The 25,746-nt window shown below is 37.8% G+C and overlaps 1 protein-coding gene across 5 annotated transcripts in view; it reads left to right on the top strand.

The window, feature by feature from the left end:
• hdac5 (histone deacetylase 5) overlaps nucleotides 1-25,746 on the top strand; it is a 77,878-nt gene that overhangs the window by 32,953 nt on the left and 19,179 nt on the right. For 3 of the 5 annotated variants that reach the window (XM_067412519.1, XM_067412503.1, XM_067412497.1), the window contains 4 exons: nucleotides 20,823-21,106; nucleotides 21,192-21,459; nucleotides 23,408-23,513; nucleotides 23,651-23,784. In XM_067412519.1, the coding sequence (XP_067268620.1) occupies nucleotides 20,823-21,106; nucleotides 21,192-21,459; nucleotides 23,408-23,513; nucleotides 23,651-23,784 (792 nt within the window). The remainder of the gene's footprint in view (nucleotides 1-20,822; nucleotides 21,107-21,191; nucleotides 21,460-23,407; nucleotides 23,514-23,650; nucleotides 23,785-25,746) is intronic. The other 2 variants (XM_067412525.1, XM_067412511.1) reach the window with 1 other exon arrangement.

Here is a 25,746-nt window from a genome sequence, read left to right as displayed (position 1 = left end):
GTTAACTTTAGTTAATGCATTAGTTAACGTGAACTAACAAAGAGTTATATATTTTTAAAACATTTATTAATCTTTGTCCATGTTAGTTCACAGAGCATTAACTTAGATACAACATAAACAACTTTTGATTTTAATAATGTAACATTAACTGAGATTAATAAATGCTAGGGAAATGTTCTTCATGATAACTAATGCCGTCCTAATGAAACCTTATAATAAAGTGTACTGTGATCTAAACTATTAATTTCTTTGAAAAACATCTTACTGACCCCAAATATTGTTAATGTTAGTGTACTAATGCATTTGAAACTTTTTAAGTTGTATTAATTTACACCAGTTGTATAATAAACAAACATGAATTAACAATAATTGATAAAAGAATTAACAATAGTCATTCATAAATTAACTTTAACCAAAATTAATAAATGCAGTAAAATTGTTGTCAATTGTTACTTAATGTAACATTAATGTGTTAACTGTTAAAGTGTCTTTTTAAAGTTACCATTATTATTTTTTTCTAAAAGTATTTGTTTTGTGTTTTGCTGGAATTATAAGAAAGTTCCCAGGAAGCCTTTGTTCCCAATTATGATGAGGAAAATCCAGTTCAATTCCTTTATAGGACTAGACAAAAAATGTCACAGAAGCAGAACCTTTCCCTTTAACAAAACATTTAGGGGTTTTGGCACATTTCACGGTTGTTTTCTTTTCAACACTAGTGTAGAATAGAGTGCTGACTTGTCTAATTGTCCTAAACGGAACGTGACCCTCATCCACATGTTGTAACTTATCATGCACAACATGTGTTCTGATTATGCAACACAATGTATAGTGTCAGCGTTTACACAATTATTGTACTCGTCTAGACACCTGCCTGTGCATCCTGCACTGGTTTCTTAGTTCAACAGTGGAATAGCTGCAAAACATTCTGTGAAATATTCTGCCGGGAGGTGTCTGACGTGTTTTGTTCCAGCAGACGCTTTCAAATTTGCAGACTCTACAAAGAAATGTTCTGACATTGGTCAAAAAATAGTTAGTGCACCTTTAAGTACTTTATGATTGAGGCCAAATGAGTTCCCTCAGCAGTGTCGGAACATTTTTTTGCAGATTTTGCAAGTTACGACGAATTTACCGGATAAGCTGAGCTGATCTTCTAAACTTGCTGAACTGGGATTGAATCATTATAAGTCAATACTCCCCGAGGAGGTTTTTAATTCATTATACCTGCGTTATGTAATGGAAAAAGCGTTGCAACATCATGCTGAATCATTATGGATTAGATGGATTGCAGATTTGGGGACCGACTGGTGACTGCCTGTCAGAGCTTTCATCTGACTGAAAACATGTGACTGTAAAACAGTCCTAGAGAATGCATTTTCAAATGCAACTTTAAACAGTTGACTTTGTGATTAAGAAAACACCTGCTGAGATTAAATAGGTTTGATTGGAAAGAAATTCAGACCTGCTTTGTTTTGTAGACTGTGTTTAATCTGTGTTCTAGAAATGTAGACCACACTAGCAGTATTTGATCTCTTTCACTTTAAACAAAAGCAGAGAACTTATCTTTGAAATCAACAATAGAAACTGTCAACACTGAAGCCGAAACTTTACATAAATGCATTGAATCGGGTACTGATATAGAAATCAATGGCATGACTTTGACATGCCCCCATCTGCTCGGTTCACCTACACTCTTTCAATGTTTATTTCATAAACAACATATAAATATCTCTGCAATCTGCAGTAATATAAAAAAAAATTAAGTGATGGGTCATGCAAACAGTGCTACATTAATGATAGTATATATGGATGGCGTATTGGGTATAATCAAAAGTATTGCATTGGGTGCCATCTAAGTTATATGCCAAAAATAGCTAATGGATTTAACCAAACAGACTGGAATTGTCATGCAAAGCCATGCTGCCATTTGGCACTGGAAAACGTTGTCAATAGACGGGTTTCTGTGCAACGTCATCACAGAGATGCACTCAACTAGGGGGCATAAAGCAGACCTTTTTACTGCATATATAGCAGAAATAAAGATGACACCGAGCTGTTGTGCTGCAAACTGCACTAACCACCAAAAAGATGGATTTAAAATGTTCAATATTCTGAGGGGATCACATGCCTTTGCTAAAAACAGAAGGAGATTATGGATCCAGGCCATTAATAAGGCAGATTGGGGTCTTGGTGGTCCTATAATGTATGGAAAATGTATATATGTAAGCAATATCGCAATGGAGGGAGTAGCTTCACAATACCACTTTTATTTAACTTATTCAAATGGAGACATTAAATTATATTTCTGAGCTTCTCAATGAAAATTAAGTGTCTGCACAGAGATACATTAAGGGGACAATTAGGCCCTTATGTTATGATGCTTTTATGTTATGTACATGCAGTTCTTAATTTGTAAATTAATTATTGCAATTAAAAGGCGCTGTGACCAACACTGACTGGAACATAAAATGACAGCACAGCTGTTGGAGCAGCGTTCACAAGCATCCTTTAGTGTATTATTCGCTCACGTGTTTAGTGTTGAGACCAAAATTCATTCAGTTGATCAGTGATATTTTCTCACCGACAACATTGTTGCCTTTTCATAAAACACAACTATTCAGTGTTTCAACCACATAATGTTTATTTTAAGTTTCAGACATTTAAATTAAGTACTAAAGCCTATAAAATTACAATTAGCCTATAATTGGTTTTATTCCAATTCCATACACTAATGTCTATTGAAGCTGCAATAATTATCCTTTAAATTATAATTTGACAATGTTTTTATTCATATCAGATAGCCTGCGCATTGCGTGTAAAGTTTTCACTGTTCTTCTCCCAGTTCACTGGTCACTTACTTTTATGTATTTTAGGAAAAATTATGAATTTACGTGATGTAAATCCGGCAGATAATCTCGTGGTGGAAACTCACTGTGCGTTATATCAACATGATCATTATAAATATTTATAAAACGACACACCTTCACTTCCACAAGTTAAAAAATCTGAACATATCATATAATTCATGATATAGTTAACAAGTTTGTGAATATTTTTAATAAAAAAGGAATATATGGTAAGGGCTAAAAAGTAAGAGATTTTTTTGTTATTAGGGATGAATAATGCACAAGTCAAGCAATGTGCAATAAAAAAGGGAATTTTGATTTTTGTAAGTAGAGTAAGGTGAATTTCAGGGGTTTTTGTCTCTAGTCACCCAAAATTAAGAGCTCCTCTAAACTTAGGTGTATCGTTCCAACCATGGCCGGTCAACTGTCTCCCCAGTGATGCCCTGAGCTATATTAAGCCGCACGTCTGTTTACAGGCCTATGGTCTCACCCACATGTCTTGAATGACAACTGGAGCTTTTTAGACTCTACTATGGAAATGCATTAGCTCCACCCACCGTAACCTTTCAACACCTACTCTGAGGCCTGTTCTCAAGCTGCCGTGCACTTGGTGTCGTGGTTGACAGATGATCGAAATGAAACAAACATGAGTCAGTCAATCAGTGATTCAGTCATTGATTCAGTGGATGATTCAAATAATCAGTTGTTTTTCTGTTGCTCTTTTTTTCGTGATGCACTTATCAATGTTGTTTCAGTGTAGGTGTTCTTTTGACAGGTTACAAAAGCGCCTCGTCTACAACAATGGGAGGATGACGCAAAAAGTTACAGTCCGTGGTGGACTATACAAAAAGGCATCGCGTTCAGACATTTAAGGGAACGTTGTGTGCTTTGTCCATGGCGTTGACAGGTGAAGCTTATTTTAGGTTTAACAAAAAGATACTATGCTAAAATGTACTTCACTAGTAGTTCAGTATCAGGAGATCATAGAGGACACTGAACATTCAGTTCATATTGAGGACATTGTGCAGCATTGTTTATACACTCAAAGTTGTTCTGTTTGTACCATACACATAAGCTAATAATATCTTACTGGTCTCAGTTTACATTCTACGGTCTATTATTGGGTTTTAGTATAGTATAGTCCTATTATGGTGCTTTGGGATATTTCTGGAGGCAAGATAGTACCGCAGACAACAATATGCATAACTTGGTGAGGGGTGAGGCATCTTCTTTGAGTTTGTGTCCTGGCTGTTGTGTGTCAGATTTTTTACAACAAGTCTGGACTTAATTTCTTGCTAGGGTTTTCTGGGTGATTGCTTACTGACCGAAGCTGAATTTCCACCGCAGGAACTTTCCCCAGGAACTAGGGACTTTGTGGTGGTACTGGTGTGTTTCGACAACAGGAACAAGGAATAAATGAAGTTCTGGGTAAATGTCGAAAAAAGTTCAGAAACTTTCAGAGCTGGGACTTATGTGCCAAACATGCTGCATTTCACGCAGCATTTTACTGTATTTCAACCACTATTTTTCAAAGTCTGTTGCAGCGTGTGTGAGTTGTTTGTTGTTCAAATCAGCAATGAAGTTTAAAAAATACGACCAATGGATCGATAACAAGGTTTAGGCTTAATTTATGCTTATATGCAGAGGACAAAATCCAGTGGAATCTCGGAAAGTTGCGAGCATTCCTGTCACTGGACTTCACATATCACTAATCACATTCAGTTTCAACTTTCCACCAAAATGACCTGGAACAGTTTGTCCCAGGAACTTTTTCCCAGGAACACCCTTTTTTCCCTCAGACCTGCTGCGTTTGCGTTTCCATCGCGGCCTAAAGTACTGCGAAGATTAGTCCGGTGACATAGGACTATGCGTGAGTCTTTCAGGTTCCCACTGGATTTCGTCATCCTAATGAAATCTATGATCAAATAAACCTAATGAAACCTAAACCTAGTCGCCGGTCCATTGGTCGTATTTTTTAAACTTCATTGTTGATGTGAATAGAAAACAACTTTTACTGCATGCACAACAACAGACTTTTAGGTTGAAATAAAATGCTGTGTGAGCTCAACCAATCAGCATGTTCAGCGGGCAAGTCCCACTCCCTAAAGTTCATGATCTTTTAAAAAGTACTATCTCGCAAACAGGGCCATTTTAAGGGGGAAATCTTTACCCGGAACTTAATTTAGACCCCACAATGTTCTTTTGTTTTTTTGAAGGTTTTGTTTGAATTTATTGGAAAATTGGCATGTTAGAAATGTGTGCAGCCCCAAGTTCTACCAGGGTGCTGATGATGGACACTCAATAGTGGTGGCGAAGTGTGCACATTCATAGAAAACAATAATTTAGAAATTTTGGCTTCTGTAGGTTGTCCGCCTGCCACATCCTAGTCTATGTCGCCACACCTGATGTATATATTGCCAATTCTCAGGAACTTTTACTGTACATTTTTTTTCAGGGAAGCTACAGTCTATCATTTATCCTGTCTGTAGATATGCATTTTATCTTTTTTGCATGCCATGGCTGTGAAGAATGACTTTGCACTTCTTTGTTTACCTCCTCATCTTCATTTCCCTTATATATTCCCTTCTCGTCTTAATAAGAAATATCAGCAAGTATGGTTGTTTTGAAAAAATGGCAAATCATAGATACAGATCCATTTTGTTTCTTTTGCCTCTTGCCAAATGACCAATGCCTGTAAATTCCTGATTTCTTATAATGTCCTTTACTGGAAATCATTTTATAAGAAAAAGAATAACCATTCTTTGGCACATCCAAACCCCTCAGGAGGTCTGTAGACTAGAGGTTCATATTCAAAGCAAAGATCAAGTTCCCTCTCTGACTTTCTCAATTGCTGGTCACCCAAATGTAATCTGAAATGGTTTGTAAGAAGAATCGAAAGTGTTGTGGATGAATTTTTGTACCCAGAGGCAGTTCAGTCCAGAGAATTGAAACTCCCTATGTTGGTGGAATTTGTCTGGGATTGTCTCTCTTGTGAGCTACCTGTTTCTCTGCTGTTTAGACTGAATATTAATAATGTTTATCATTAATAATCAAATATAAATGGTCATACTTAAATGATCATTTCTGAAGGTTCTAGTTCTGGAAGAGTTTTTTCCCCCATCCCACCCAAATGCTCACAGTGAATTATTGTTGCCGTAAAAGTACTGCTACTTGTATTTGAAAATGAATCAATACTGACTTGAAAAATCATAACACCACCTTAATATATATTTCTTGTCTTTTTTTGAGGGCTTAAAATCCCTTTTTTTTTTGCTGGAATACACCCTGCGACCCCCTCGCTGCTTCTTTCTAAAAAGTGGTGTGAGATGAATTCCGCACCACACATTGAAGTTTACCCAGAAAACAACATTCCTCTCATGCAAGCGTTTGACGTCAATGCTGGTGCATTTATAGAACCTGTAAACAGTGGCCGGCACTCAGCCTGCTACTTAGCGATGACATTTCATCGTCTGAATGTTTATGCTTTGCATGCGGCTTCATCTTCTTCTCTGCTTTTTTTTAATGCTCATGAAAGGTTGTGCCGTTTGAACCAGAGCCCTAAGGAATGGTGGTTGGGCATACGCAGCTCACGGTATGATTGGTAGAGGTTTTGCTGTTGAATGGGACACTGTTTGGGGGCTGATGGGCAAGGAGGGGGGTGATGGGAAATGGAGTTGGTGGCTCAAGTTTAGTGCCATGTGATGCCTACAAAAGACAATGGATCCAGCTGTTATCAGTAGGGACTCTGCACTACAGTTACCAATGCAGGCGCAAGGCAAATATTAAAATACATTACTATTTTGTCAAAAATAAATTAAGAGTAGAATACTAAAAGCTAAAATCAGTCATTATAGATGCTAAATGTGAACTTATGCATCATAACATTCTAAATTGCAGTATAAAAATGTATATTGCTGTAGTTTGGAGATTTGCTAAAGATTACATTTAGCACAAAGGTTATCTAAATGTAAAAGATAGAGAAAATTAGCATGCACATATGCACATAAATATTCAGTATATATATTCTATATTTAATTGTGCATGCTCATTTCTGCCTATTTTTACAGCTTTCATTTGCATTTAATCTTTATAACAACACATTTAACAATATTATTAAATAATCTCAAGTAAATAATCTCAAATATTTATTTTCATACTTGTACATTGCTGCTACGGCTACATTAACCCATATAATGTACATCTGAAAACGTCATGTTTGTTTTCAAGCGCTCTCCGTCCACAGTAGTGTTTTAAGCATTTTCCAAAGGTGTCACATCTGAAACGGCGGAAAACAACAACAAATCAATCTTATTGTGCGGAAAACCTCATGAGCGCTTACTTTGTCACTAATATATTTGGTCTAAAACTGTTTTGCCACAGGACAACAATTGCAAGTAAATTTTCTATCATTTTTGGAGGACTGTGATACAAAGAGTGTAGAAAGAAACATAACTTTAACAACAGTGTAATAGTGAATTGCACACAATAACAGATATAAACATAGCTATATGTCGAGGGTACAATGAGTCACATGACCGTTTTCGAATACCTCCTTTTCCCAGTCCACACTACAGCGCAATAAAAGCATTTTCATATGTATCCACTTGGGATTGCGTCTTCAAAAAGCTCCATCTTTGTGGACACAAACGCTATCTCAGTGTGGGCGGAAGGCCAAAGCGGAGAGAAAAAGATTTCAAATGAAAACGTATTGATGTGGACAGGTTCTGTGATGTTGCATAACACCGTGTTTTAACTAGACGTGATGCAATAAGATTCCAGCCTCATGCAATTTGTCTGTCGACACAACGAGATGCGACAAAATCAATCAAAAACCACAGCCAATCAGAACAGCACGTGGGCGGGCTCTTGTTGCAAGTGTACGGCACCAGAGATTATTAGTCTTGTCCGCTTTCGCAAGGAAATGGATGAGTACATAATAAAAATTCACAAATATTACACCGTTTAAACAGTACTAAAAGCACATACTGAGCTACTAAAACAATCTTTGTCATATACTTCTTTGTTTACAGTTTGAAAGGTTTTTTTATTTTTTAATATTATCCATTGTTGCTCTTAGTACGACTACGTTGTACTAGTAGCTGTAAAGCTGGGAGCACTAAATTATATTCAAAGTCACATTACACACTTTTAACATTAAATTAAGGGCATAAACATTAAGGGCATAAACATGACCTTAGATTATCATTGCAATGTTTTGTGTTGTTGTTTCAGCCGCAATGTCGCAGAAATAGAAACCATTTCTAAAATAGAATCATGACGTGTAGCCATCGCGGATGATTAGGACAAAAACTCGAATTAACATGGAAAAGATACCTTGTGTGTTTGGGATCGCGCCGCCTGTAGTTAGGACACAATGTAAATCCACACTTAGCAATTTGGCTGTTTTGACTTTTATTATTACAATATGTATGTTTTTAGTATAGAATTTTAATAAATATTGATCGTCGGTCATAATTAGTCTATTAGTAAAGCTAATCATCATGCAAGTAGTTGTGAAAGTCTTCTAATCTTCCACACACAAAGCAAAAGGAATAAAGATTGAGCCTAGTGGTTGGTGCATGGGCTCCGACTGGCGCCATATCCCGATAACATTAGCCCCACTTTCCCCATAATTTGCTGGCCTATAAATAATGATAAAATCGCACCATACAGCATGTGATGTGAACAAATCGACATGCATTAGACTTGTTGACTTCCAGCAGTGTCATTATCCACTTTAATTTACGTCATCATCTGCATGTCTTATGGATCAAGAGTCGCTATGAACTAACGTCATGTGGCGCACAAGCCCTCTCTTTCCATTTTTTACAGCTGTCTTTTTTTGGGCTTCCACCAAAGAACTGCTGGTTTCTTGTTTTCCCAGAACGAGGGGAGCCTACCCCTCCTTTAGGCCTGCCAAGGCATCGGAGGTTCCTGGGGCCCATAAATCACACTGGCTATTTGTAACTCTCCCTTACCAGCTTCAACCCCCAAGTTTAAGCTGCCAAGAAGTCCTTCCAAAGGATGTAAATATCACCCAGCTTTCCTGCACTTCTTCTTTTCCGCCAGTTTTGGTCTCAATGTCGCCAAACCATTGGCTGTATCTGACCGACTCCATTTGATTCACTCTCTCTCTCTCTCTTCTAGTTCTCTCGCACTCGTTCATCTATGTGCCGTTAACAAGGAGAGGATGCAGAACCGATTTGACAGGGCAGCCTACCGCACGTCGCTGTGTGCTATTTCTGGAAAGCAATATTCATGCTTTTTTCTTTCTCTCTGCCTTTCCATCTCTCCCGCTCGTTTCTCTGAAGCGTAGCTGGTGTACCGTTGCTAAAGAAAATAACCATGACGTAAGCTGGGCTCTCTGCAAAAAAAGACTTTAAAACAGGGGGATGGTAGAAAGCGCCCAAAGAGCTCAAATAATAAATGGTTCCTCCAGGGAGGCAAGAGCTTGTTTCAGTCAAAAAAATCAGGAAAATCAATATGAAACCACAAACTATTTATAAAAATGAAGCACATTTAAGGGGAAAGTAATCACTGTCATTTCTGAAAACGTCACTCTTGTACTAAAGTCCTAATTGATTGATTGCAACTCTTTCTTACAGCGATTATTTGCTCATTGCCGTGTGGTTTCCACTGACAGCTTTTATTTGAAGGCAAATCACCATGGGCTCTTAATACATTTTTGGCTTTTTTTTCTTCATCCTATCCTTAAGACTGTTGGTTTATAGTACAAATGTATCTTGCTGTTGCTGTGGGTGTGGGTGTGTGAACGCTCTCTTTTTTAATATATCATAGGCCTGTACCTTCTCAGCCCCTAGCTTGTTTCTGTGCTGGGAAAACACGTCCCATGATTCACTGCTGTGCACCCAAAGCTTACCAACAGAGATGCTTCTGCAGAACAGAGGGGAAGTACAGGCACATTTATTAATGACTGTCCTTGAGGTCCTACCTCAGCGTCCTTAGAATCTCTTCCTCACTTTGTCTCCTTTCTCTCTATCTCTCTTTGTAGGTGTGTGTGTGTGTGTGTGGGGTGGGGTGGGGGTGGGGGTATTTGAAAGTACGGTTTGTACACTATAAAAACCATTACGTCTATGGAATATCCCCATATGTCACAAAAACAAACGTGTTTGTGTACATGCATACAAAAAACAATGTTTTAATTTTAAAAAAATATTTTTTTTATAACTTTTGAAGAAATCAATTTTTATTCTGCAAGATTGTGTTATATTAGAAGGTGACAGTAAAGATAAGTATACTATTTAAAAAAAAAAGATTCAAATAAATTTTAGAACTTTCTGCCGGATTCACAAAACATTCTTAAGAATAAAATTCGTAACTGCTAATTTCTTCTTATTTTCTAACTTAATAAAAAATATTTTATAAGTATTCATATTCCTACAAAGAATTTTCTTAATAATCATTGAAATTCTTTTTAAAGAATATTTTCGTAAATTCAGCTCCTGAATCCTGAATAAGAACGTTTCCACAAAAATATTAAGCAGCACAACTGTTTTCAACATTGATATTAATAAGAAATGTTTCTTGAGCTGCAGTTAGACTTCTAAAAGATCACATGAAACTGAAGAATAAAGTCTTTTACTATTAAAATATGGTATGAGGCTGTTTTTCATGGGTTGGGCTTGGCCCCTTACTTCCAGTCAAGGGAAATCTTAACGCTTTAAGCATACAAAAGCATTTTTAATAATGCTATGCTTCCCACTTTGTGGGAACAGTTTGGAGATGGCTCCTTTTTTTCTTCCAGCATGACTGTGCACCAGTGCACAAAGCAAGGTCCTTAAAGACATGGTTGGATGAGTTTAGTTTGGATGAACTTGACTGGTCTGCACAGGAGTCCTGACCTCAACCCGACAGAACACCTTTGGGGTGAACTGGAACGTAGACTGCGAGCCATGCCTTCTCGTCCAACAGTAGTGCCTAACCTCACAAATGCTCTAGCGGATGAATAGGCAAGAAAGAATACCACAGAAACACTGCAAAATATTGTGGAAAGCAAAGTTTTAGCTGCAAAGTGTGGGCCATCTACATATGTAACATTTCTGTTGGTGTAATAGTGTAACAGATGTTCCAGAAATATAATATATGAAACTTTTTGTTTTGTTTTTTCTTCCTTGTCAAACAATATTCTTATGCAACTTGAAATAGTATTTTTTTTAACCCATCGATATCAGAGCATCCCTACTTTTTTCTTAACCCTTACTCTATATGTCTCTTCCTCTTTGTCACTGTCTCTCTTTGTCTCTGCACAACAGGGCTTTGGACTAACTGCTAAAATAAAGCTCCCCTGGCTGGAATAAAAAGCAGGAAATGGTGTCAGCAAATTGTGTCAGCTGTAAGTTTCTCTTTCAACTGAGCTCTGAAAACAAAAGGACAGCCCTTCGGGAGAGAGGAGAGGAGAATGTTAGGTTGTTCCTGCCATGAGGGACATCGTCCCTGAGGATGTAGCGGTTAGATGTCAACTTAAACACTGTTTTTAGATGGAAAGTTATCCTTAACAATGTTTCAGTGCTTGAGCTAGATTCTGTAACTCATTATCGGATTATTGTTTGGTTAGGTGCTGGTTTAGATCACAGCACATTGGTTCCCATCCTTGCTTGCAGTCCTTGGGCGGAGCTTTTATGACATCGCTGACAGACTAATGAGATGATTTTCATGAGGGTCTTCAGGTGTAAGAAACTACACACCGCATTCATCGCCACCGTCTGTAATGCCAGGCCAATATGGGAGAGAAGGAACAGTGAGAGGGAGAATAAAAGATGCACAGAGAGCCGCCTGGAAATGTAGTGTCCTAAAATAGATTTGCGCACTTTTAAAAGCGCAGCGTGCCCCCCATCCCCCCTCGCCCCCCTCCACTCCCCCCCAGAGCATTATTAATCCAGGGCTATTTATAACTGCGCTTTTCGCAGGCAGACTGTGTTCTGTCGCTGCTTGTGTTTAATCTCTTCTGGGAGTGAAGGGGAGGACGGGGGCTGGGGAGGATGAGGAGGAGGCGAAGGTGTGGAGGAAAGCGGGAAAGACGGGGGGAAGGAGTTTGAAGCCAGGAAAGACCCCCTGCTATGGTGGAAATGGGGCATCTATTTCAATACTTAGATGAGGGGAAAAGGCAGCATGGTTTCTTATTAACATTTCTTTTTTCTTTCTTTTTTTTTTGGACCATAGAGAATTCCGTATGGGGATAATTGTCTTCCCATGGGGCAACTGTTGCTAGCCTGGCTCCGCCCTCCTACGTGCTTTCGCTCAATTTTCATTTTTCGTCAGTACCTCGTCTGGGTTTGCAAATTTTACAAATTTTAACTAGTCCAATCAGCGAACAGAGGGAGTGGCTTTGAACGATAGCGTTGATGTCGTGTGCTAGTTTCAGCTGAGGTTCAGTTACGGCAGGGGCGAAGAAAGATGCGAGCGAAGCCATTCTGTCCGTTGTGGCAACACTGCTGAATATCCACAAGTTAATGCCGGAGCAAGAACAATCATTGCTGAGTTTTGCTGGTGGCCATGATGTGGCCCTCCTCTCCACAGGGTTCAGGAACAGTTTGATTTTCCTTCTAGCTCCGTAAGTGGTTGAGGAGTTGGCTAAGCTGAACGCGTGACATACGTTACGACCAAATGTTAGCGATTGGTAATGGCAAGATCCAATAGTTTTAAACTTCAACAGAGTACCCGTCTTGAAGGAAGTTAACATTTGTCAATGGAGAGTGGTCAGACTCTCTGTACAAATGAAATGTGTGAGAGTCTGGTAGGACCAGGCTAAACTATTGCAAGCTTGGGTCTCTCTCTAAGATGATTGTCTCATGTGGCTGCGGAAGTACAGAGCTGTGCATGAAGGTGCAGGAAAATGCTGGAAATGAGGATGGACAGATTGACAGACGTTTTTTGTCTGCAGAACTTTGTATATTTGTAATTTGTATTCATTTATTTATTTATTGTGACCTAAAAGAGGACATGGGTCATTCCAGCATTATAATGAATACAAAATAAATGTGCTGGCATCTTTAGATTTATTTAGTATATGTTGTTTCCACCGCTTCCAGTGTAGATTCATTGATTATAATGTAAACAGTGTACTTTTGATGACACGTTACACCACTCAAGTTCAGTCTCGGGCTGTGGTATTCAAATAGCGAACCCCGGCTTGCTTCCATCTGCACCGCAGGACATAATTGCAACATTTTGCCGTTTCTACAGATTGAACTGAGCAGCGCGTCAAAACAACAGAGGTTCACACGACAAGTGCTCAGGGTTGTTTACGTAAATTATATTTTGGCGCTACAATTTTTTAAATCATTTTTATCTAGAGCCAAACACGCTTCATTCAAGCCCTCTCCATTTGTGCGCTTTTGGTTATTTTAACAACAGTAGCAGAAAGCACATTAATCAGCTAAATAGATACATTTGCTAAAATGCTGCAGAACTCGAGAATGAAGAAAATTCATTTAGTATTAGCTGTCATACAGATGCCTTCAACCAGTTTAACTAAAGCAGGTTTATGACAAGCTAACGCGTGATTCCTTTAGAGGTGTTTTGTTTTATTTTTTACCCATACATTTAGCATTATTAAAGGTGCACTGTGTGAATTTTAGTGGCATCTAGCGATGACCATCAGTGTTTGGGATTTTTTAGAGACTAGACCTCTTGGAACTTTAATTGAATGCCCTTTTTGGGGGTGTTACGACAGAAAAACAATCCTGTGTGCTCTAGTTTTGTCAGATTCATACCTGACTGAGCTGGGAATTGTAATTTAACAAATTGCTCAACTGCTTATGAACAAACTAAGCTAACTGCTGCATAAGGGGATCAAATGTGGATAAACACACATATACACACACACTGGCACCATGCTCCAACACCAGTGACACGGAGTGAGAGGAAGCTATTTCTAGCCCTTCCACCAAGCGATTAGCATAATCCATGGAGTACGATTTAATCTGATGAAAGGTAAATCTGGCTACTCAAGCATTCTCTGGCCCTCTTCCAGACACTCTATTGATTAGTCCTCCTTGGCTTTTTATCCAAATAAAACCACCTAGTTTTACTATCTGTCGTCTCTCGTTCCTTTTCCCTTCTCTCTTGCTAAACCAACCTCACCCACCATGGCTTATGCAACACCTTCTTTTATTTTTAATGAGGAGGTACCTCTCTCTCACTCTTCTATTTTCATCCTGCCAGGTTACAATGCACTTACCTATTTTTTAATACATCGTAAGTGCCTCAGCAGAAATGTTTTTTTGATTTTTATGGCCTTCCCCTTGGGACAAGATCATATATAATCATATACAAGAAAATATATATATATATATTAAAAAATGTATCGCATTGGTCAATATTGTATATTTAATTGTACATGTTCATTTTACATTTAGATTACCTTTCCTTTCCTGTAACACAGAGGTAATCTTTAAAAATACTAATAATTCTATAAAGTGTAGTATTCAGCAAATTTTTAAATGAATATACATTTTTCATACTGTACATTATGTATGATGCCTAAATTCATTTGTATTGCAGTTAAAGCAACACAATTTTTTTTAGTATATAATGTTTTTTGTTGTTTTTTTCCCATTTATTTAGAGAATCAGTCGTTTGTCACTATTCAGAATGTAATATCGGTGGAGCCCTGTTTTTGGGTTGCTTTACAATAAAAGTACCTTATCATCATTTAAAATGTACCTTAAATCATTTAAAATAAGATTTTTATAATATATCTTGAAGTTAAGTTTATTTCCCTTTTCCCATTTGAAAATAGTTTTATTTTTCAACAAAGGACAAAAAAAGTCTCATTTAAAGGGATAGTTCACCAAAAAATTGTAATTTATTGTTTATCTGCGTACACCCAGGGCATATAATTCATATAATTCTAATTAGACCCCATTGACATGCATTATACAAGCAACAGTTAGAGTTAAAAACCTTCATTTGTGTTCTACTGAAGAAACAAACACACCTACATCTTGGATGCCCTGTGGGTAAGCAGATAAACATCACATTTTCATTTTGGGGTGAACTGTCCCTTCAACTTTATCTTTTTTATGGACTAATTTTATAATTTTTGTGGTACAAAACATTCATGCCTGATTCTGTTTCAGTCTGCAAGTTTGTGTATCTGCTATGTGTGGGCGCTACAGTAATCAGTCGAGACTCCACTTTGGTCAGAGCTCTCCGAGGGAAATTGCCTGGAAACCCCCTCAGTCTGCCCAACCTCCTCACTGAGGACTTCCTCAATGACTCCAGTCCCAGAGTACCTCCCCTTTTTCTATTTTTGTCCTTCATGCGTTTTTCATCTCTTCCTTTCCACTTAAAAACAGGTCCTTGATGAATAACTACCAATTTGTGGGCGGGTGATATGGACTAGAAGTCTGAAAAAGGATAGACATTAGCTGTGACGGAATTGCCGTTGTCTTTTGTTGGACAGGAAAGTGTTGATAGGAAGGCTGTCTTTAATAGTCCCTGCGCTTGCTAATTATCACCTCAAAGGAGTTTTCCGTAGGGATGTGGGAGTCTGTCACATAGATGTTTTGTTTGGACAGATTACTTATCTGTGGTGCTGCTGCGAACACGGTAGACTGTGAAAAAAAACGTGTTAACAAAACATTTAATGGCTGTAATGAAATTCCAATATTAATAGAGCTTCATTTGAATTCCTTTACATACTTAGAAAGACTTAATGGTAGTTTCACAGTCATAGGTACAGTAATATGTTCATTCTTCAGGATTATTTTGTAGCTGGTATTTTACAACTCTCATTTGCTTGTGCTCTGGGACTATCAGCAAAAATGACAAGAAATATATTGAATTAAATATACAAAAGGCAAACTGTTTACATCGTTAACCCAAATAATTGGGCAAAACTCAAAAAATTAGGACAATTGCTTGCATCAATTTTTTTAAGTTAAGAAATGGAAAGTTTATGTAAGCATATTTTTATTTTGTACTCGTACATTTTAATTGCTCTTAACTTTTCATAATAATTCATACATATAAATTAAAACAATCAACTATAAAAATGTTTAGCAGTGGACACTTTGCTTGCTTTAAGCACTTAATTTTAGTATTTACTATCCCTTTTGAGTGTCATAACAAAACATTCTGGGAAAATGAAATTGAAGTTTGTCTAAATTAAAAGAAACAATTTCATAAAACTCAAAACAATGAAACCATTCAGATTACTTCAAATGTGTCAGTTTTGTGAAGAAAGAAAAAGAAAGTTCTAAATACTCATAAAGGTTCATTTGATTGAGCTAATTTGTTTTATTTGAGTTGGCTCTACTCAAACAAATTAATTATATTGATCGTTAGGGTTTACAGTGTAGCAAGCAGGGAGACCATTACATTTATTAGACTAATTCAAATTGCTAAATTGTGAGTTTGTGTGTGCCATGACTAATTTTATTCATATTTAAAGGGGGTGTCTAATGCTATTTCATGCATTCTGACTTATATAGGCTGTTAAAGAGTTAAAACCTCATGCTAAACATGGCCAATTTTTTTTTTAAAGGAGTTTGACGTTTGACAGTATTTATGTGCCAAATTCACTCCTTCTGGATTCTAACAAGTTTCTGAAAGATTTTATTTTAGAGTATGGCCATGTATTGCGTCAAAATTGGTGGAAAAAATTCCTTGAACATGGGCTTGAACTTCTTTGATTCCTTGAACTTCTCCCGGACGAGCGCGCACATCCATTAACGTGCTTCGTTCAGGTTTTTGGAAACAGTCGGTACAACTTATCTGTCATTTATAATTCTAATAAAGCTAAAGACTTTTTTGAGATAGGAAGAATTCAATACTACTCTGTAGGTGCTCGAGATTGGCTGAAACTGTGTGTTACACCCACCCCTCACCCCCCAACTAGAAGCCAAAAAACTAATGATATAGCCTAATTTATCTATGGATCAAACTGTGAAAAACCCATACTAAATGCTGCTGAAAAATAGGTCATGTATGCGATCTGCCTGCCTGGCATTGTGATCATTGATTATGAAAGGACTAATAACAGCCTATTATGAAAAGATTTTCTCAAATTAAAATTAGCCATCAAAAGTCAGCACGCCAAGGTTTAGTTATTGGGTATTGTTGTACCTCATAACAAACCTATAATCAATATTAATTGGTATATGCTAGTTTAATGTTGACTAGCAGCAACAGTTTTGTTTGGTCGACTGGTTTACTAGTCTCGCACATCTCTACTCATAAGAGTCTTTTTTTTTGTGAATCAGACTACAGTGTTTCCCACAGTATGTTTGTTTTTGTATGCAGCCCATGAAGAATAGACTAATCTATCTGCAATAGATTATCTATAATTTATTGCCTCATTATTTCACAATTCCTGTCTTTTAACATGGAATTCACCTTTCGCGCAGGCTGCTTCATTTACTAAAGTTTTGGGCCATTTGTTGCAAACTAAGCTGAACTTCATAAATGGGAATTATACCTGTTCTTCTCCTGGAACGCTTCTAGGGAAATCTATGCAAAGCTCATCTGGTCAGTAACAGTAGCGGGTACCCTTTGCGACCTCAGCTGACCATGCACTGACGTCAAAGGCTTGACATAGTCAGTCGGCCTGAGGGTGCGCGGAAAGCTATATTTAGCCCCGACTGATGAAGAGGGGTGTAATCTGATTTTCATGTAAGCCGAACGTTTCCGCCAGGCATCCAGCAAAGAAACCGGATCATTAGCATGTTGGTAAACTTTAGCCGGTGCTGGGAGGGCAACCAGGGCGACGGTAGAGGCTGAGTGACATACGAGTTAATGTGTTTTCAGCTGTGAGTGGCCCCTGCATAAGGCTGTCCTACCTCACACTTCAGGTCCCTGCAGACTCAAGGACACGTTACGGAAACTATATAGCTTCATACTTCATACTACCTACTTCAATTAACTTATGTGCCAATTTTCAGCATTAAAAACTTGGGTGATTAGTGTACAGCAATGCAAGGATTTAAAGTGCTTCAGTGATAATTGGAAAAATGAAATATTTGGCTACCCAATTCACCAAATATCTATCCTAAATATAGTGTGCAAGATTTAAATTAACCCATCGACAGTCATACTTTGATGGAACAAGTGTGCCAGACATGCCCAGGTGGTGGTATTTCTAGTGTGAAGTATGCATGCTTTTTGTGTTACTTTTGCCCAAAATTGGTTATTTTTTCAGGTGTTTAAAAAAATTAAATTGGTAACACTTTACAATAAGTTGTATTAGTTAACTAAATTAGTTAACATGAACTAATGATTAACTGCATAAAGCATATAAAGCATTTATTTATCTTTGTTAATGTTAACTTCAACATTTACTAAAATCACACATTATTACACATTATTAAAATCTTGTTAGCATTAGTTAATGCACTGTGACCCAACATGAACAACCATTGAACAGCTGTTCTTTTGAGCTTTTTATTCATCAAAGAATCCTGAAAAAATGTACTACTGAATATTTGTAAATGTATTACTCTATATTTGTTGAGTGATGTTTTCATGTCTAGTATAGTCTGTGAAGTGTAATATGCCACGGAAAACCTTAAATCTAGTTTGATGTAAGAGGCAAGTGCAATTCTTTCTGTTCCCCATTACTTTTGAAGTTGATTACTTTTATTCAGACTAATGTTTGTAAGCTGCTATGACCTGGTCACTTTTAATTGGAGCACTAAATGCCTTTATAGAGAGCTAAGGCTAAATTTCACAAGAACATGGAAACGCATCGCTAATCCCCATGGCAACGCATTAATGCCACCTTACTGCGGTGAAAATAAAAAGAGTTTTTGAGGGAGGAAAAACAAGTACAACACAAACACAAGCAGGAATGTCTTTTTTAGTACATTAGTCGTGCCAAAACTTGTTGAAAAAGCTCAGTTTTCTCAGATAGTGGCACTATTGGAAATATCCGTGATGGAGAGAAAGCGAATGGTTGGGCTGCTTTTTAGGACAAGCCTCGGGGCATCACCTTGGTTTCCCCTCTAGGTTATATAACCGCATGCTCTCTTTACCAGGACAGTGTTCTACCATAAGGAAGGTCATGGCTGTTACTTTTTGCTTATGACCTAAAAGGAAGCGGCTGCCCTTTTACATAGATTTGACAAATTTAGTATTTTTCTGTGCTGCCTTTCCTGCATGAAACTGGTCCGAGTTCAGTTGGATGCATTCCCAACTGGCATGTGATACAAAAGACGGCAATGTCAACTAGCCTGCCGACATTTGAGCCTGATTACACCTGATTACGGTAACATGGTCAGACACATCATACATGAACCACCAGTACCCTCTCAGTTGCAAATGCACTCCTGACCTTTGCTTATGTAACTGTGTGCTCTTAACATATTGCATGTTTATGTGTCAACATACTATTTTGAGTGCTACTAGCATAGAGGTTAAGGGAACTAGTCTGAACCCTGTTATGTTCCAGGGTTGATAAATATTAAATATATTTTTGTTTTGTTTTGGATGTATAATTTGGTTCACTGTTTAGTGCATTATTGGGTGTTTTGTTACATTAGATTATTGTTTTTACTAAAAGCAAGTTCAGATTAAGTTTTGTCTCTGCCTGTTTTCAATGTTATCACATTTCCTTAATAGAGCAAAGTATCTTAATTTAAAAAACAAAAATGTTATTTGTTAATTTTTTTCATGTGTTACTTCCCGTTACCCATAGACACCAAATATAAGGGCCGTAACAAATCCAGACACTGTAAAAAAATATTTTTAAAATAAGTTACCTGGTTGCCTTAATTTTGAGTGCATTGAACATTACATACAATTAACATTTTTGAGAGTCGACAACCTTTATTCAAATATTATTCAAAGATTTTGTAAGCATGTTGGGCAATTGTGTGTTTTATTTGTGATGACGCAGTGAAACATCCCAAATTGTGCTATTTTCATGATTTATCACATTTTTTTAATGTGGTTCAGATACAATAATATTTTCAGTTTCCATTTATTAAACCAATTTCCTTCATTGTATCAACTCCATTTTTTTATTTCTATAAACTCAAAACTTTAAGGCAACCAGGTTACTTACTTTGTTAAGTTAAACCAACAATATTTTTTTACAGTGCAGAGGTGACCGTTTATAAAATAAAAATGCAAGGCGTGCATGTGTACACATTCACATTACACACAACCATTCAAAAGTGTGAGATAATGTATTAAAATGTATAAAGGTACACAAAAAGTTCATTTTGTGTGTTTTTAAAGAAGTTACTTATAATCGCCAAGGCTGCATTTATTTAATCAAAATACAGTAAAAACTGTAATATTGTGAAATACCCTTGTCTTCAGTGTCACATGATCTTTCAGAAATCATTGTATTATAATGATTTGATGCCATTGATATCATAAATGTTAAAAACAGTTACTATATTGTACAATATTTTTTGAATGTTCCTAGAAACTGCATTTATTTGCAATAGAAATAGTTTGTAACATTATAAATGTCACGTGATTTCATGAATTCTTGTTGAATTAAAGCATTGCTTTCTTTAAAAGAATTCTAATGATTCTGACTCCAAAAATGTTTAATGTTGAATTTTAGAGAAATGTGTTTTCCATTGGTACTGGGCAGAGTCACAACGTCATATCCAGTGTAAAAGTGAAACAGTACTATAATGCCAGTACTATAATGTTTGTTATTTGTACCTAAAACTTCTACAAAAAGATAAAGGCTGACAGAACGTAGTTTTTTTTTACCCTGCTCCTGGAGGCCCACCGCCCTCCAAAGTTGATATCCAGCCTGCTTTAACTTGTGAATGATTTTCAAGCAATCCTGAACTTGATTAGCTCCTTTAGTTGTGTTTGAAGACACAGACGATCTGGAAGAAGATGCCATACTAAGAGATATATATTTGTTGGGTAATAATCTATATTCCATTTGTGGTGCAGAAATTTAAGCTTCACCTTTTAGGTTTAACAGGTTATCGTAATTTTAACGGCAGTTAGGTGACTCCTTAATTTGCCTTATCTCTTTCTTTCCAGCCGTGGATGTGAAGACTTTGTTACCATCTGGGATGCAGAGCCCGGTGGGAGGTGGAGGGGAACAGGTCGGAAGTAGTGGAGGGCCTGTGGACCTGCGTACAGACCCGCGTCTGAGTGCACTAAGCACAGTGGACCCGGCGCTGAGAGAAAAACAGCTTCAGCATGAGCTGCTCTTACTCAAACAACAGCAAGAGCTCCAGAAACAGCTGCTGTTCGCCGAGTTCCAGAAGCAGCACGAGGTTTTGACACGCCAACATGAAGTGCAGCTACAGGAACATCTTAAGGTATGACCCTTGCTGTGCTCTCTCCATACATATCATCTCCTTGAGCTTTGGTTCTTGACTCCTTCTTGACTTTCTTCCTGAGCAGCAACAGCAGGAGATCCTCGCAGCGAAGCGTCAGCAGGAGCTGGAGCAGAAGAGGAAGTTGGAACAGCAGCGTCATGAAGAGATGGAGAAGCAGAGACTGGAGCAACAACTGCTCATGCTTCGGAACAAAGAGAAGGGCAAAGAGAGTATGCATCTCTCCATTAATCCATCTATTCATAGTTTTCATGTGACGTCACACCCTTATAGGAAGGCCCACCTGGAGGGCAAAACAAGGCTTTCCTCCATTGACTGCCAGTCATTTTTACCAGGTTTGTACTCAGTACTAATGTAGTGAGACAGTGATATTAAAATATCAAATTCAGTAAATCTTATGGATAATGCACACTATATACAGGTGAGCAGATGAACCTTGAGTAAGAATCGCAATGCGCAGTTTCTTGTTAAGCATTTTTCCATAGAAAACCATTATGAAGAAAGTGCATAACCAAATGGACTGCATTTATATGGACTGCATTTATATAGCGCTTTTATCCAAAGTGCTTTACATTTTTCCCTCACATTCACCCATTCATACAACTACGGCGATGTCAGCAATGTAATGCGCCATCCAGCTCGTCGGGAGCAGCTGGGGTTAGGGGTCTTGCTCATGGACACTTCGACACTTGGTCAAGTGGAACCGGGGATTGAACCACCAACCTTCTGGTTTGTAGACAACCTACATGAACCACTGAGCCACTGCCACCCCATACAACCACATGTTCTGGTCTCATCTGTTCGCCTGTATATAGTATGAATCATCAATAAGGTGTGTACTGAATTTGATATTTTGATTATCACTGTTTTAGTACATTAAGGCACATTACATTAAGCGTTTAAGAATGTCCCGCTGTTTTCAGTGATTGAAATACTGCAGCAGGAGCTGTTTATGGATCACAAAAGAGCACAAAACTTGCCTTTTGTTCACATATTTTTGTTTTTCTTCTTTTGAGATGGAAAATTGGCAACCCTGTGCTGCAGTTCAGTGGATGTTTTGCCCTCCAGGTCTCTGCGCCAGTCACATGACTGAAAACTATGAATTATATACAATAGATCTACAGTGAACACATTTCATGGCACGGTCAACCGCTCATCATATCCTGCTACTTATTCTGCTGCTGATTTCTAAAATGGGATAGTTTAAATGCACTTTTCACCTTTTAGTTCAATGAGTAAATACCTTGCTGAGCAGTACGCAGCTATTGTTCATCGCTGTTTGCTGCTATAATTATGCATTGTCATGGATATTCCTCAAAGTACTTTATGCTCAGCGGGCACAAATTGCTCTGTTTTTTCTCTTTGGTTGTTTACTATTAAAAACAACACAATGCAGTACTAGGATTTATTGAGCCACAAAATTTACATATTGGCTCTGTTCCAAAAACTAGTGAGCTGCCAATGTAGTATTCGAACAGAGATGGAACCTCATAAGGGCACCAGTTATATGCACTATCCATGGGACTCTTCTCAAAGTTGATTTCAATGGAGTTTGATTAGCATGTTGCTTAGCTAACAATGAGCCTGTAAGTGCACAAATTTAATTTATACTCATTAAAAAATGTACTTATTAATAATTAAAAATTACACTTTATATTGTGTACTATTTGTTTTTGGTATTGGATCAATTACACAATACCATTCAAAATGAACCACAAGGGACAGTACAGGCATTTATCATGTTACAAAAGATGTGTAAATTTTAAATAAATGCTGTTCTTTTGAACTTGCTATATATTCTACAAAAAATGCTCCACTGTTTTTTGAACAAATCCCCAACTTTAAGTGTGTTGTTTGTCTTGTGCTATAAACATAAATTCATGCACTGTTTGTTGAGTAGAGGTGCCCTAAAACTTTTCCGTGATTTGATGTACAATTTTCACCTAGTAGAGAAAAAAGAAATGGGAAAAATAACAGCCCAAAGATTTGATAGATTTGCCATGTTGGAGGGGCACCCACCATATATATATATAATGTGTGTGTGTATGTGTGTGTGTGAGAGAGAGAGAGAGAGAGAGAGACCATAATATCTGAGAGACTTCATAGATTAGAGTTTGTTCGACGTGGTTGGTTAGTTAGCAACCTCAGAATGCTCTAGCAAATGCATAGCAACACCCTAGCAACTATTCACAAACTTGCATTTTTTTAAATGATGTCAAAACTGATTCAAATTCATTCTCCTCCAATCCAACACCACTTATGTTCTTTGACTTTTGCTCTTAGGTGCCATCGCCAGTACTGAGGTCAAACTGAAGCTGCAGGAGTTCCTGTTGAGCAAAAAGGAACCCGGCCCCGGTGGACTCAATCATTCCTTCCCCCAGAAGTGCTGGTGAGAGGAACCTATCTAGTCCATATCCATATAGCCTTATTCTAGGCTGGTAAACCCAAATTCAAAGCATTTGAGCAGTTTTGAGCATGAGCCACATTATGCTGGAAGTTTTTGTAACGGCCTGTGTTTGTTTTCAGGGGGGCTCACCACACGTCCCTGGAGCAGAGCTCCCCTCCACAGAGCAACACACCGGGCACACCGCCCTCCTACAAACTTCCCCCACTGTTAGGGTCCTATGAGGGCAAGGATGACTTCCCTCTCCGTAAGACCGGTGAGTAGACTTCTTGCATACGTGTGTGTTTCGATGAAGTAATAAACTGTGCTTCAAGAATTTTTACAGTACTGTTCAATATTTGTTTCTGTTTTTTAAAGAAATTCATACTTTTATTCAGTAAGGATGCATGAAATTAATCAAACGTGACTAAAGATTTTTGCTTTTACGCTTAACATTCATGGAAGAATCCTGCAAAAGCTGTATTATGGTTTCTACATATATATTAGGCAACTTTGATGATACAATAATTAGAATGATTTCTAAAGGATCATGTGAGGCTGGAGTAATGATGCTGAAAATTCAGCTTTGACATTACAGGAATAAATTGCATTTAAAAATGTGTTAACATGGAAAATAGTTATTTTAAATTGTAATAATGTTTCACATTATTACTGTTTGTACAATATGTTTCATCTAATAAATGCAGTCTTGGTGAACATAAGAGACTTCAAAAACACAACACACAGCTTACCGACATCAAACATTTGAATGGTACTGTACATACTGTTTAATGTTTGGCCCACTGGCTTCAGCTGTTAATATCAGCTCTATCATGTCTTGCAAGCCCTTATATTTCCTCGGGGAAATGCAAATGTAGTCATATTTTTGTTTTAATTAATTCTTCCAATGAGCAATAGCTGCGACATTGACGCTGCTTTATAAAGCGTTACTGCATTTATGTTAATGCCAGATGATTATTTTCTTTCTGAGCATGAATGATGCTGTTATGGAGTCACGGTTATGGTGTTTTTGTGTGGAGAAATTTATGCTCCTTAACAGTCTTGAGGTATCACAGGAGATGCAAGGGGGGTGTGTGTGTGCAAGGTGGAAGTCTCTTCAGTGAGGAGTCTGCAGGTGTGAGTCATAATGAGTCATCAGAACAGTGGACCAGCACATAAACGCACACCTTAGAGGCTATATTAGTGATTAAATGGATTTCATGCTAAAATAAAGATATTTATTATACCCTACCTTCACAATCTAACCCTCACACATCCTATTGGTATTATTAAATTTGAATCTAAACACAATTCAGCCTGTTTTTTGAGAGTTTCAAATACAGAGGAACACCTATAATGTCTTGGATGTTGTTTAAATATATTTGTAAGGATGTTTTCGAAGTATAACCTAAGTACACACACATACACACATACAATACCGGTCATCTGTTGTTCACTCTCATAGCCGCCAGCCATACTCCAAAACACCCACACAGATTCTGTGAGTTTGTTCTCTCTGGCTCTTACACACACTAACACACACACACACACACATACATACACACCTGCTATCTGCTTTTTACACACAGCTGTCTTTTAAACTGTCACACCCACGCTGCTTTATAAAGCTTTCTATAATAGAACTGACACACATATACCATACAGAGAATAGGAGGACACTCACGCACACACACGCGCCCTCTAGCTTGGACTTCAGCACGCCGATAAAGTAATCGCAGACGGGTCTGTTACCGTGGGCGAAACGCTTACTCTATATTACCACTGTTATGGCAACACCACAGCAATCTTCTTACATAACCTGCCCTCAGTTTGTGTGTGTGTGTGTGTCTTTCCATCACGTCCCCTCCTCCTAGTCTCACACTTTTATTTTAAATCTAATTAAATCCATACTAAAGTCACTGATAGTATTAGGCACTAAAGTCCTTTCTGCTCTATATGCCCAGTGTGGCTGTGACGCACAAACGGGCTCTGAAAAAGCACAGGGCTCGGTCAAGCCGCATTACACACGGCGTGTTTGGATAATTGCCCCAATTCCTTTCTTTTTTCTGTTTTAAATCCCTTTTTACTTCAATTAGTTTAATTTGGCCCGTCATCTCCGGAATCAACAAGAGATAAAATCGGCACACTGTAAATATAACTTTTATCTACAGCTGTGTGTGTGTGTGTGTGTGTGTGTGTGTGTGTGTGTGTGTGTGTGTGTGTGTGTGTGTGAGAGAGA

The sequence above is a fragment of the Pseudorasbora parva genome, chromosome 2, assembly GCF_024679245.1.
Source record: "Pseudorasbora parva isolate DD20220531a chromosome 2, ASM2467924v1, whole genome shotgun sequence".
Classification (NCBI taxonomy): domain Eukaryota; kingdom Metazoa; phylum Chordata; class Actinopteri; order Cypriniformes; family Gobionidae; genus Pseudorasbora; species Pseudorasbora parva.
This window is presented reverse-complemented; position numbering and strand designations above follow the sequence as displayed.